This window comes from Varanus komodoensis, unplaced genomic scaffold, assembly GCF_004798865.1.
Source record: "Varanus komodoensis strain SLA01 unplaced genomic scaffold, ASM479886v1 scaffold9, whole genome shotgun sequence".
Taxonomy (NCBI): Eukaryota; Metazoa; Chordata; class Lepidosauria; order Squamata; family Varanidae; genus Varanus; species Varanus komodoensis.
The window spans coordinates 34,328,309-34,342,192 of record NW_025336598.1 but is presented as its reverse complement, the minus strand read 5'-3'; the positions used below and the strand labels follow the sequence as shown (position 1 = coordinate 34,342,192).

At 37.4% G+C, this 13,884-nt stretch overlaps 2 protein-coding genes across 25 annotated transcripts in view; one reads left to right on the top strand and one right to left on the bottom strand.

Moving 5' to 3' along the window:
* The window catches only part of LOC123017044 (E3 ubiquitin-protein ligase MARCHF7-like), a 27,940-nt gene extending 14,099 nt beyond the window's left edge, over positions 1-13,841 (top strand). For 4 of the 12 annotated variants that reach the window (XM_044418087.1, XM_044418088.1, XM_044418097.1 and 1 more), the window contains 8 exons: positions 728-902; positions 2,453-2,614; positions 4,317-5,424; positions 6,126-6,295; positions 6,979-7,088; positions 8,379-8,492; positions 9,966-10,014; positions 13,000-13,841. In XM_044418087.1, coding sequence (XP_044274022.1) covers positions 728-902; positions 2,453-2,614; positions 4,317-5,424; positions 6,126-6,295; positions 6,979-7,088; positions 8,379-8,492; positions 9,966-10,014; positions 13,000-13,061 — 1,950 coding nt within the window. In that variant the 3' untranslated portion in view covers positions 13,062-13,841. The other 8 variants (XM_044418094.1, XM_044418099.1, XM_044418090.1 and 5 more) reach the window with 8 other exon arrangements.
* The window catches only part of BAZ2B (bromodomain adjacent to zinc finger domain 2B), a 644,512-nt gene that overhangs the window by 317,039 nt on the left and 313,589 nt on the right, over positions 1-13,884 (bottom strand). The window lies entirely within an intron of this gene.

Genomic DNA, 13,884 nt, shown 5'->3' with positions numbered 1-13,884 from the left:
TAAAACATTTCTATGCTGCCCCCATCGCAACAAAGCCTCGGGGCGGCTCACAACAAAACAAAAGCATATAAAAATTATACAATAAAAATATTAAAACCCGGTGCATCTTGGCTTAAAATTTAAAAAAAACCTACATAATAAATTAACAATTAAAATAAGTTTTAAATAAAAAGGTCTTAGCCTGGCGCCGAAAAACAAATAACGACGGCGCCAGGCGGACCTCTCTGGGGAGCGCATTCCATAGATGGGGCGCCACCGCAGAGAAAGCCTTCCGGGTACTCACCCTCCTAATATCATTCACAGAGGGTTCCCGGAGAAGGGCATCTGTTGCTGATCTCAAGGGGCGGGAGGGCATATATGGACGCAAGCGTTCCTTTAGATACCCAGTTGGTTTTGTAATGAGGATGGTACAGGTGTAACACTTTCTGACTAGGTTATGGTTGTAGAATTAGGAGGTCACTTGAACTTAATTTCTGATTCTGTAACGTAGCCTACTTCCATTAAGACTACGTAAGTGGATGGAAGGAACTGAGAATAAACTTTTAATGGTAGTATCTAATACCTGAAAAATTAGTTTGTTCTTAATTTCAGCTGTGTGCAAATGTTTATTTTTATCTTACCAGATGTATTCATTTAATATTTTGATTTAAGTCTTCTCTAACCTACTGTTACAGACTATGTGCTATTTTACAGAAAAACATTAACTCTTCCAATACTTTGCTTGTAGTCTACATCATCATCTTCGCCTCTTACATCTTCTTGGCTTGGTGAATCTGAAAGAACTCAGGGAGCATATTCTTCAAGGCTTCATAACCAGCAACAGGATACTGATTCTAAAAGACCCAAACTTTCTTATACATCTACCTCTAGTGTGAGAAGTAATGGCTTAAACACAGTCTCAGGTATGTAATGTGCTGAAGCTATAAACAGTGTATTATCTTCATCTTGCTTATACCAAAGCTTGGTAACCCTCATTGCATAAGCAGAGGATCACACGTATCCCCCAGATCACATTTTGTAGTTTAATTTGCACATAAGCAGTCGCACCAATTAGTCCTTCTAGGACACTGTGTTCTCCTAGACACAAAGTGTCGTGGCTAGACCATCCCAAAATTTCAGCCTTCGCTCTTTAACATTCCCCCCCCCCATAAACCAAAACATGTCCAGGGCACAAAAGTACCCCAGAATCTCCTTAGGAACAGTTGTATGGTATTGTATTATACCCTAAACAATAGGCTGCAAGCAAAGGAACCAAAGAAGATTCAATGAGTTATAATCATTAGTGTCCTTCCACTGTCAAAGGACTCTTCCATCCAAAGAATGAGGAAGAAGGTGATTTTCTTTGATTTTCCTTGCACCTTGTGCCACCTCCCACATGGTTCCAAAGGGATTTCCTAAGCCCCTAAAACAGTTTTCTGGGGAAATGGGCAAAAACCAGTTCCTTCCACAATCCTTTGACAGAAGCCTCTACTGGATCAAAAACATCCATTAGTAGATTCCCACCATTGGATACAATTCTGACAATTTATTATGAAATGACCTTTCATAGACTTGAGCTTACCCAAATACAACTGTCTGTGGACAGATGCATCATACATATACTTATCAGATGTATATGAATAATATATTTTTCCCTGAAAACCAAACTAAGGTCAGTTGCTTAGTGTTCTGTCAGACACAAGAAGGTTGAAAATATAAATCTCTGTCAAGAAGGTCAGAATTTGTAAAGATTAGCCCAGAGGCAGATGTTTTGATACCAGATGTTTTAAAAAGAAGTGTAGGTCAAGATAAGCATGTACAAAAGAATATTTTCTGTTAAGTAACCATTGCAAAAAGCTAAACATATACATTTGCCATGCATGATGACTGTGGCAGCTGGTCCCCAGTGGAGATGGGCTCACTCAACTGTTAGTGTGTACCTACAATAAAGAATTTTTTAAAATATAAAACTGCTTGCTGGTGTTGCCTGTCTCTCTCATGGTCAGAGAACAAACAAGGGACTTTTTTGTCCTCAAGACACACACACACAAATTTCCAAGAGGGATATTTTGTGACAATGTAAAGATTTTATTCCCAGTTCAGAATTTCTGGAATACAATGACTCTGACCGTCAAGTGCAGAACTGTAATAGTAAACTAGTGCAGCTAGAAATTTAAAAATGCTTAGCTGGTTGTGGAAGGATTGAGAGCAATACATTAAAATCTTGCCTTAATTATGATTCATTCTTAACGTATTCCAGGGAAATTGGATAATGCTCCTCTCCTACCTCCTCTGTGCTCAGTTCAGTCACTTCGGATCTGCTTCCCTCACTGTACATAAAGTATAACGACATTTAGAAAAGGGAAGTGTCGTCCAAACAAAAATATGAACATTCATTGAACATAGCATCATTAGGGTTTAAAGCCTGTAGCAAGGAAGCAGGAAGACATAACAGCTTTAACTTATGTTTTAGATTCCTCATGGAGGTACAATGATGTGTCCAGATCTTCATCTATGGTACTTGGATCATTAGGAACTGAACTTGTGAGAGAGAGGAGAGAGCTAGAAAGAACAGATCCATCTGTTAGTCTTGTGGATTGTAGTCACAGGAATGGTGATTTCCCATCTTCATCATGTATGTATTGGAAACCTGAGAATTTCAGGCACATTGGTTGGTTCCATTTGTAGTGTTCACAGCCAGTCATCTGGCCTTTGTTTAGTTGAAGCCATTGCTCTTGGTTCATACATGTAACTAGGTTGTGCAGTGGTTGCAAGATTCTACTTCAGTTTTATTTTCTAAAGGAACAGTTCTGCATTGTTTCTTTTTATAAGACAAATTATTTTGAAGCTGGTTTATATTTGTGGGCATTTAATGTACTGGTCATATCCCTTTTCACCAGTATCCATTGTCACTAGTTTGGACTAATAAAATAAGTTTACTCACTTGGAGAAGAAACACAGACTTGGAATCAGTTCAGACGTGCAAAAATTTTTTCCACCCAATGTTCATTGACTGGTTTTTCTGGGAAGAGGCTGTGTGGCCTAGATTATTAATGGATAGAGTAACTCAGCATTCCTCAACATGGAACGTTCCAGATGTGTAGGACTGGAACATGATTACTTCCTAGCTAACAAAGCCATTGGTCCTGTTGGATTTGAATTACTTTTCCAATGACTGTGGCACTAATAGTGGAATTACCTTCCAAAGGTTAAAGTCTAGCTAAATTGAAACCAGAACTTGGTGAACTTTTGAATTATCTGTCTGGTTAGCATTGTATTTTCCAATGAAGGAATATTAGTTTTATGTCTATACCTTACATTACACAACTATGCTATTTAACTTCACTTTTAATTAGAGTTACTTTGAATATTACTACTGATTCAGAAATGGCTTGTGCAAGCAAAAAGGCACTTGTGTGAACTAATAGTTCTGATTTCCTTCAATTTCCCTGTCCTGCTGCAGCCCCTCAGTTTTGATCTTTAGGGGCAACTTTGTGAGAGAGGAGCCAGGAAAACCCATTGTGCAAGTAGAATTCTGCTTGTCCATTTCCTGGATCCAACACGTTGGTGTTTAGACAAAAAATTACAAAAACAGTTGCAAGGGAGAAATAACAATTTTCCTTTATTTATTCATTAGGTTAACTCATAACTGATGTTCAATGAAAATTCATGATTAGTATTGGGTTATCCACCTTCCAAAGTTGAATGGCTATTAAAAAGATAATTCCAGTAAAAATGCCTTTCTGTCATATTAATATTATTGGATATGATTGGCTTTTATGGAAGCCAAGTGGACAGCTGCTTCTATAATTGTGATGTTTTGATTGTGGTGTACACCACAATAGTAATACACCACAATTTTGGTTGTGGTGTATTACTATTTATTTATTTCTAGCTTTTATGTACTGCTATTTAGTGAAAGAGCTCTCAGAACAGTTATCTACAGATAACCTTATGTTCATGGTGCCTATAATGGAGATTTATTTTCAAGCTGGTATGTTATAGTAGTTAGTGCCGGAATAACATTGGACAGGCCCAGATTTGGTCACCTGTATGCCACAAAACCCAGTGGACCTTGGGTTGGCAGCTGAGTCTCAGTACTAGCTCGTGGGGTAGGAGAAGGGGTGAACCATGCATGCTGTCATGAGCTCCTAGGAAGAGGGGCAGAATAAAAATTAAGTAAACATTACCATCCATGTTTTCAGGATAATTTGGTTTAAAAAGTTTTTTATGGGGTCTAGTTAATCCAGGTTAGTTTAGTTTAACTCATAATCATATCCTGTGCTGGATTATTATCTTAATAGTTTATGCTTTTTGGTTTCTGTGATTTATGATAGATCTTCAGGAAAGATCTGCTTCTTCATATGCACAGGGAGCAAGACCAAAAGAAAACTCATTGAGTTCTTTGAGGCTGAACACATCCATGAACCGCCAGTTGCCTTCTGAACATCAGTCATCATTACTGTCTAGAGACCATAGCTGGAATTCAAGATCTAACTATGTCTCAAGAGAATTAGAGTCTACTCAAAGGAATATACAGCCAGAGTTTTCCCATGGTGCCATGAGAAGTGGAACCAGTTCCTCAAGCATTTCTGAAAGGGTTATGCCATCCCAAAGGTCATTAAGTGAACCTCCTGCAGATACTGAAGGAAGGCGTACAACTCGGCAACTACTGTCTCGTTTAGCTTCTAGTATGTCTTCCACATTTTTTTCAAGAAGGTCTAGCCAAGACTCTTTGACACCAAGACCTCTAGGTTCTGAAGATTCAACTGTTCCTAGAGCTCAGGGTTATACCCAAGCTAGTGCTATGAACACAGCTACAAATTCTGATGATACAGAAGCTCAGACTCCTGATGTTTCTCAGGGATTTAGCTTTCTTCGAAGACGATGGGGCCTGGCAGGTGTTTCACAAAATTCTAGTAATGATTCGGAAGCTGAAAGTTACCGACATGATTCAGAAAATAGGAATGCAGGTTCTTGGTTGTCATCTTCTCTGAGGAACAGGTGTACACCTTTATTTTCCAGAAGAAGGAGAGAAGGAAGAGATGAAACTGCAAGAACCTCTACCTCTGAAACACCTGCTAGATCACTGCATCTTTTTAGGAGAAGAGAATCTGTTGGGGAGACATCTCTTGAAGCACAAAATGATTCCCCCAGGTCTGCTGCTAGGCCATCAACACCTGCAGTACCTAATGGTGCTACATCTGTTGCCTCGGGGCCAGATTCTGTGCAAGGTAGAAGAAATTCAGGAATATCAGGAATGTTTCCTGGTTCTCTTTTCCGGTTTGCAGTTCCCCCAACACTGGGAAACAACTTGTCTGACAATGTTATGATAACAGTAGATATTATTCCCTCAGGCTGGAATCAACCTGGAGGAGAAGATAGTGACAAATCTAAAATACCACCTTCAAGAGATCCTGAAAGGCTTCAAAAAATTAAAGAAAGGTAACACATAGATTTTTAATGAAGTTTTCATAAAATTGAAAGAAGATATTGATCTGTTTTGTACAATACACTAGGCTCACTATGGATTATTTAACCCACAACGAGCCATGGTGTGCATGGGCACATGAAGCTACCATTATGAAGATGCAACCCATGATAGGGTTGTGGCTTGTTGACTAAATCTGGCCACATTAAACCATGCTCATGTCACCCTTGGTTTGTAGTATAAACCACATGTACCATGCAAGTCCACATGTACCATGCAATCTTCAACTTTCCTTTGGAAAAGATACAACTTTCCTTGAGCAGTTAATTCACATAGGTTGGGTTGTGCATGCCCGTGCGTGTGGGTGTGAGAGGAAAAAAAGTCAATTCTTCTCTGTGCAGCTGTCTCCACCATTCCTAGAGTTCCACCAATTCCTAGGAGTAAGCTTTTGGAAGGGAATACAATACTGTATACGGAAGAAAGGGTGGGGCTCTTTTATGTTCATGTAAAGAAATTTGCAATCTCAGCCTATGTTTCTGGGGACAGCATAAGACTCTTCTCTATGTGGCATTCCTGCAGCATCACTGACAACTTGGATTGGGAGAACTGTTTATCCGTTGCAATATTGATTACTGTCTTAGATAATATGATTAATATTTAAATATTTGGAATGCTTATTTCAGTTCTACAGATTAATCCCCCTTTCCCATTTTAGTCTCCTTTCAGAAGACTCAGAAGAGGAAGAAGGGGACTTATGTAGAATTTGTCAGATGTCATCCACATCTGCTACTAACCTCTTAATAGAGCCATGTAAATGCACTGGAAGTCTGCAGTATGTTCACCAAGAGTGTATGAAAAAGTGGCTACAGTCCAAGATTAATTCAGGTAAGGGAGTGGTTTAGAATAGTATACAGGAAACAGATAATGGCTTAGACCCTGAGTTGTTTTTTAATGAACAGAAGGACTTCCAATCTCATAGAAGCTACTGTAAATGGAAGGTGGAGTGGATCATTTAATGAAAGCAGTGGGAGAGACTGCGTAGCAGAAGCTATCTATTGTAGAGAGAGACTCCTTACTTTTGAGAGAGAGAGAGAAAGTTTTTTGGAAACGAGAATACCTTGTAGCAATATAAGAAGGGGTACAGTAATTTTATACTGTGGGCTCTGCACCTTACCTGAAGCAGCTTGTGCCACTCATTGGAATTGCATAAAATAAGGGGAAAGGGCTCCCTTACAAATTGGAGATTACAGTGAGGTGATAGGGAAAGCCATGTACGTATGACAAATGTTGGCTCCTGGCTCAAGCACTGGGTGTAAGATCTATTGGGATCTTTGGTTATAGAACAACTGAGGTAAGGTGTGGCCATGCCTAGTCCCCTGCAGCTCGCCCTTGGAGGCTATTTGGTCACTGGTTCCTGTATTCTGTGTAGTTAGGTTTACATTTGTGTATGCAAGGGTAACCTAGCTGAACCATTGTTCCATGTTGTGCTTTCACATACCTGAGTGATGTCTACTTAGTTTTTCAGGAGTATTTTCTGTTCTATTAGTATAACTGTTCTATTTTCTTAGGTTCTTCTTTGGAAGCAGTAACCACTTGTGAGCTGTGCAAAGAGAAATTGCATCTCAATCTTGACAATTTTGATATCCATGAGCTTCATAGAGCACATGCAAATGAACAAGTTAGTATATTTTGGCTAATTTGGTAAGTGTCAGTTTAGTGCTGTGACTCAGGACAACTTTTTTCCCTAGAAGAAAACATTTGTTTAGGTCAAATTTTAATTGTATAATCACCTTGTAGAACACATTCTGTCCTTTGCTTCAGGTGTGTGTTTATAAAGGCTGGGTTATATGTGTTTCATAGTGATCAGTTGTTTGTCTTGAGGCTTGGAAAAAGATGAAATAGAAACTGATATAAATAGGAAGCCATAATGAACATTGATAAACTTACCCCACTTGCTGTCTTATTTGAGTAAGGAGTCTTGAGAGTTAAAGGGCAGGCACTATTTTTTCAGGCAGACACAAACTATATTTTGGCAGTACAATGGATTTTTGTCTCTGAAGAGGACTGTAGGATACAATCTTATGACTCTCTTGAACATGAGTCATAACTATGCTATGTTGTTATAACAGGACATATGATCTGATGCTGTGTTTCTATTTGTAAGTAAGGCAATACATAGTCAGTAGGAAAAGATTCTTTGTATTGCTGCATCCGTATCCATCACCATTGTTTCTTGATGACACCACAAATAATTCTCCCTCCCCTGCTACATTGTGCCCCTGTCATCTTAATACTGGCGCAAACTTACAAAAAATGCATAGCAAAAGGGTGGAAAGGAAGTGTGATAGTTTTGAGAGCCTTTGTGGGAAATGGTGTGGGAAAACAGGCCAATTAGCTGGTGATAGTAGTAATGTATTCACTCAGATCCTTGCTATTAGTAGTGGCTGAGCTGCAAGACTTGTACATCTTAATAGAAAAAGTAGGATACTTTCATCTTGTATATTCAGTACTATATAAATACTAAGTAGTATGAAGCTTTCAATATGAGTTTGTATACTTGTATTTTACTTTGCTTCTGCTTTTTCATACTTGCTGCTTAGTTAGTGTAAACCATCCATGTTTAAATCATTGGAGCTTAAGGTCTGAATGTTTATCTAGGGCACCTTTCTTTAGCAAAAAGGAGCCCATAAGATTTGCTGCTAGTTATAAAGATCTTAAGCTTCATCTTTTCAAGATGGCTACTTAAGCATAGAGGTAGCCAATTTATTGAGAGATAAACTTGGGAGTCAGATCTATCTAGTCAGAGCAGTTATTTAAAGTGCAACCATGTTAAGATCTGAGTCTTCAATAGAAATTACTGAAAGAAGAGCATACCTGCATATATGTACTGGGACAAAATAATCAGTAAAATGTAGTACCAGTTGTGCATTTCAGACATGTTTGACTTGATAATGCCCTCTCTTCCTAGGCAGACTATGAATTTATCAGTTCTGGGCTTTACCTTGTAGTGTTGTTACACTTGTGTGAACAGCGCTTTTCAGACATGCTGGGAACTACAAGTGAGGCCAACACACGAGTTCGGGTAAGTGGTGTGAGCTGCTTCTGTGGGAGAGGCTGATTATGACGCCTGTTAAAGCATGCTTTTCATATTTCCTCAAAATTTACATTAGCCAGGATCAGATGGCCATGTTTCCAACTGTGGCTTTCTGCCCATTCCTGCTTCAGTCCCTCTTGTCTTACAAACACTGCTTGTAAAGGACAGACTACCCTCTGGAGCCACTGGTAGTTCAGGGAATGCAACTAGTGTGAGAAACCAATGTGACACGGTCGAACAGAGAAATTCTTCTGCTTGCATGTAGGGCCCTCTGGTTCATTTGATCGATTGGTAACTTCCCAGAGTACTGTGTAACACCTAATTAATTTTAAAGCATACTGGGACAGACAACACAAAACAGGCATTGGGTGCTCCCTGAGTGTAACTTGATCTCTCAAGATTATGTTGAGAGCTACAGTACTGACAAACTAAACCAGAGGATAAATTCCATACATTTTCATTTTCTGAAAAAACTATCTTAAGCTAGTGGGCATTGTTGTAGCCTATTGTTGTCTGTTTTTCTGAACTAGATATTCACAAACAGCCTCTGATTGCAGGAAAATTGCTCCAACTCTTTATTTTTGTTGCCTCTTCTGAACATTTTCTATATCTTCATACTTTCTTTGAACAAATCTGAACATGACACATTTCCTTACCCTGACCATTAAGAATTCCTAGAATAGTACCTGTTTGGGAAAGGATTTTCTTTTAGTTATTTGATTCTTCTAGATATTTATATACTATAATAAAGTTCTCAGTCTGGCTAGTTCCATCAGGAATGACAAAATAGATACAGGTTAATTAAAGCTACCTTTTCACTTCTCCATGACCCTTTACTTAATTAAAGGCATTTCCTCTTCCTAATACTAGATTTCATTTTGTTAGATCAACTAAGCAGATTTTTCTTGAAATCTTGCAAGTTCAAAGGGTGTCCTTCATATTCAAGCAACCCAAATTCAAAAAATTTGAATAGTTCTAGTTCAGGGTTTGAAAATATGCATAAGTATTTCAGTGAACTGTACATGCTCATCTTTCTTATATGATAACCTGTCTGAAATTTCCAAATGGACCTTTATTCCGTGTATTTAGAGTTCATACAGTACCGTTCTCCTGCATGCAAGTAATACCTAGCTGTACACTCAGCTGTACACTCCCAGGCACTTTAATAGAGAAGTGAAACCTGCTGGATCACAGTTGGACAGCAGCCATTCCATGATGGCAACAGGCTTTTTTCTAACTTATGCACTTACTAAGAGATGCTGACTATAGTTCTGATCCCTTCAGCTCACATATTTTTTCTATATATGGAGACAGTTCCTGGAGACAATTGGACTGCTCACATGTAGATGAAAAATGAGGAATGTCTTAAATTTCTGAAGGGCAACAATGGCATTTATAGAGGTTTAAAATCCTTGGTGATCTACAACATTTAAAACTGCCTTCTTTCTGTATTGCTTCTAGTTTATTAATCTTGCAAGAACTCTTCAGGCACACATGGATGATATTGAAAGTAGGTGGCTTTCCCTTGCTTAGTTTTACTTCAAAGTTAAAAGAACCAAGGAATAAACTCATCTGTTTTGAAATGTATAGCACTAAGTATTCAAGTGTTTGAGACTACCTGTAATGTTCATGTATTTGTGACTGGAACACCAAATAAAAATGAAAGAATGAGGTTTATGTCAAATTTTAGCATCTTGTAAAGGTGAAAGGAGGACTTCAGAAATACCTTTCAAACAAAATACCTCAGGCAAAGTGCTTTGAAGCATTCAGGCTACACTTTGCATTCTCTTGCTACATGTTAGAGGAATTTAAAGGGCAAAAGAATAGGTGACATAATCCAGTTAGAGTATGAAAAACTCTATATTAAGCACATACTTAGTTGAAATCACTGGATTGTAAAGTGTTTAATTTGGGCTAGATTTTGGCCCATAAACCATATCAGTGTAGCCAAGACAAGCAGGTGAATGTCTTTGTTTACTAGATTTTGCAAATGGCTTTCAAGTGGAAATAAGAAATGTAATTAGTTGACTGCCTAGGAGGAGCATACTTGTTTTTCTGGAAGTATATGCTTTCAACAAAAGAAGTATCCTTTTGAGATTGTTCCATTTAAAGATATCCCACTGCTGTATAATATATGTTTGCTATTAGCTATTAAGCTTTCCCCCATATATTTTTTGGATCCTGGCTGTATTAGTCTGTAAGGACAAGCTGTATTTTATGCTTCTAGGATGATACATTACACAAATCAGTCTCAGGCACTTATCTCTTGGGATCCTTGAGCGTGTATCTACAGTTGCTTGGCACTACTGGCTATTGTGCTTTTTGTTAGAGGAATGGTAAGTGGGAAATTAGGAACAGGGAGCATATATAGTTATGTTACATCTTGTTCCCAGAGACCTGACTGCAAGTATATATGCCCACCCCACTTTTTTTGTTCCCAATGAATAGGCATCCCAACATTCCTTGATACCAGCTGATATTGATCTTGGCCAAGCTGGACACAGCAGGAGCAAGGAATTTGTGAGCTGGCCCATAAAGCAGAACTTTCCCAATAATTGTGGGGAAGGACTTACATTTGTAGGGGGTATGACCAGGATCCAGGTACCATTCCATCCCCCATGGAACAATAATATATCCTGTCTAAATCTGTCTTCAGTAGTTGCCAGTCTTCTTTCTGCTTTTCTGTTGTTTATTCTTCTTGGCCTCTGTTCCAACAGATGACTACTGTAATAACTCAAACCCTGTTTATTAAACACATTTGATTGATAAAATTTCTTCCACTTAGGAATTTTGCCTTCCAGTTCAAGGAGCTTTGGGAATATCTAGACTGTTGATACACATTGGGAGAATATGGATGGTACTTTTAAAAGTTTTTATGTCCCATGTCATTTAATATGGGAGATTCCATAATAATCATAATTATGTATTTAATGGCTTTTCTTAGAAACTGTCCCTATGCTAGTGCTAAAGAAGCCTTTTGATGTTGTTAGTAATATTTCTATAGTGCCATCCATAAACATGCAGTTGAACATAAAACCAAAGTAAAATCACACATGATGCAGAATTTCTTTTATTGCACAGATAACAGTTTGGCCTTTTGCCATTTCTGAGCTGTAAAGTACAAAGTAGAATTCAGGAACAGTCACTGGTCACCTCTGCACTATACAGTCAAAAAATGAAAGCATATAACCCTGTCCATGTGACTAAAAAACTTCTGTTGCTTTTCACTCTATATCCATGTGCATATTAAAAGCTGATTTTATTTTAACATAAGTACATATAGTATATGTGTGTGTCTTTCCATTTTTAATTCTAGTGATAACGGGGGTGGGATATTTAAATCAAATAGATTTAAATCATGGTTTTTTACATAAAGACTCATTCTTGGTGGTAAAATCTTAATATTTACAATCAGATGAAAGTTTCATTTTTAGAATAACAAATTTTCAGATTAGTTTTACCATTATATAAATACTGATTTGGTTATACTATTAGAACCACACCATAGATAGATAATTATGAAAGCATTGCAAGGTGTTTTCATTTTGCATGCATGCCTGCCTTACTCATAGGTATGAATATCCCATATTCATTAAAATATTCCCAAACTAGGAATATCTCTTAAGGCCTGCTGCCATTATAGGTTTTCCTTTCCAGGGAAAGAATAATAAGATAAACCTTAGGCTAGACACAAAAAGATTCAAAGACTTGCACAGTATTCTGCTCAAAAGGTTTCACTTACATTTTTACAGCTTGCCCATCCTTCCTCACACTTAGCTTCTTGTGCAGATCTATTCCATTCCCAACAATCTTCTTCTATTCATTGATTTGTTTGAAAATTAGCACTTAAGAGGTGAAGGGTTGATACTGTGTACATAAATTTGCAAAGGAACAATGGGATTAAGGTCTTTTTCTCAACTCTGTATGTTTATTTTATAACATTTTTGCTGTGAAGAAGACACGTGTGATCTCTGCCGATGCAAACTCACAGTTTTGAGAACTGTAAAACCAAGCATCTGTGATTATATCTTCTAGATAGAAAAGTTGCCCAATAATCTTACAAAAACTTCTGGAAGTGCATGACATTGTGAATGGATTAATGGAATTCATTTACCAAAAAATTTAAACATTGCATGAATATGCAGCCTCATGCTTCATAATTAAAAAAATTAATCCTTATTTCATGATGAATAACTTTTGGACTTAATGTATCTTATCTTAAAGATAGAAAACCATCTTTAGCATATTATTTAAACAATCCAATTTAAATGTTAAAAATCTGTTTGAGATTTTTTTTTAATCATTGGTTTTTATCCACCCTGAAAAATAAGATTGATATGTGTGGTGAAACAAGACTGTGGCTTTCAGTTTAGTAACAATCCCAATTCGAAAATTACATACCCCATATTAAATAATGCATATGCCATACGCAAGTGATAAATTTCCCATACCATAGGTTTTTAGAAAGAATTTTGATTATGTCCTATACTTCCAGCAGCTTCAGATGATGATGATTCTGAAGATGGAGATCTCAGCAGAACACTTGATGCTGCATAAATGCGAACAGAGGGACTGGATGCTCAGCTGACACAAGTACCATCATTATTATTTTTATTTAGTAAAATACAGTGATTACTATTAGATTGCTCAGTTCAGAACCTGCTGTTGCATGCTGGTATCCAGAGACCTGAACCTTCAATCTGCAAGAGTGTGTTGTTTCTCCTTTGAGATTATGACATGTATGCCTTCTAAATACCAGATTTTTATGTGTAAGGAAGATTTCCTTTTGTATAAACTTCTTACAGTAATCAGTTAAAAGTTCTGGGAAACATTTCTCAAGTTTTGATCTTCTACTGGCACTATGTGGTAATATTAAGTGTATTTGCAAGTTCAAGTCATGGGGATTGTTCTGTGTTAGCTTTCCATTTAAAAACACCTCTGGGAAGACTCATCACTTTGCTTCCAGTGTTAACAACCTAGATTGAATGAGGGTATGAATGGGTTCTGTCAAAATTAGTGTTAAGTTTCTAAGTTTTTTTCTTGAGGAATGTTTAACTCAAAGCAATAAACTTGCAAGGGGCTACTAATAAGTGTTAATGACGGCTTTTATAAATTGCGGATTATATTTGATAATATTATGTAGAATTTCCAATATGGATTTACAGCTGTAAACACTGGCATTTCAGCATTCCTGGAAGGAATAAAACTTATGGTTTAGAATCTTAACCAAGTTATTTATCTTAATGAACCTTTTTTAGAACCCACATTCATTGCTGAAGCACTGGTTATCAATGTGTTTTCTAGTGTTGTCACTTGTTAAATAAAAATTACAATGCATTTCATTTGTCTGCTTCTTTAAAAATCTACTGAATCCTAAACA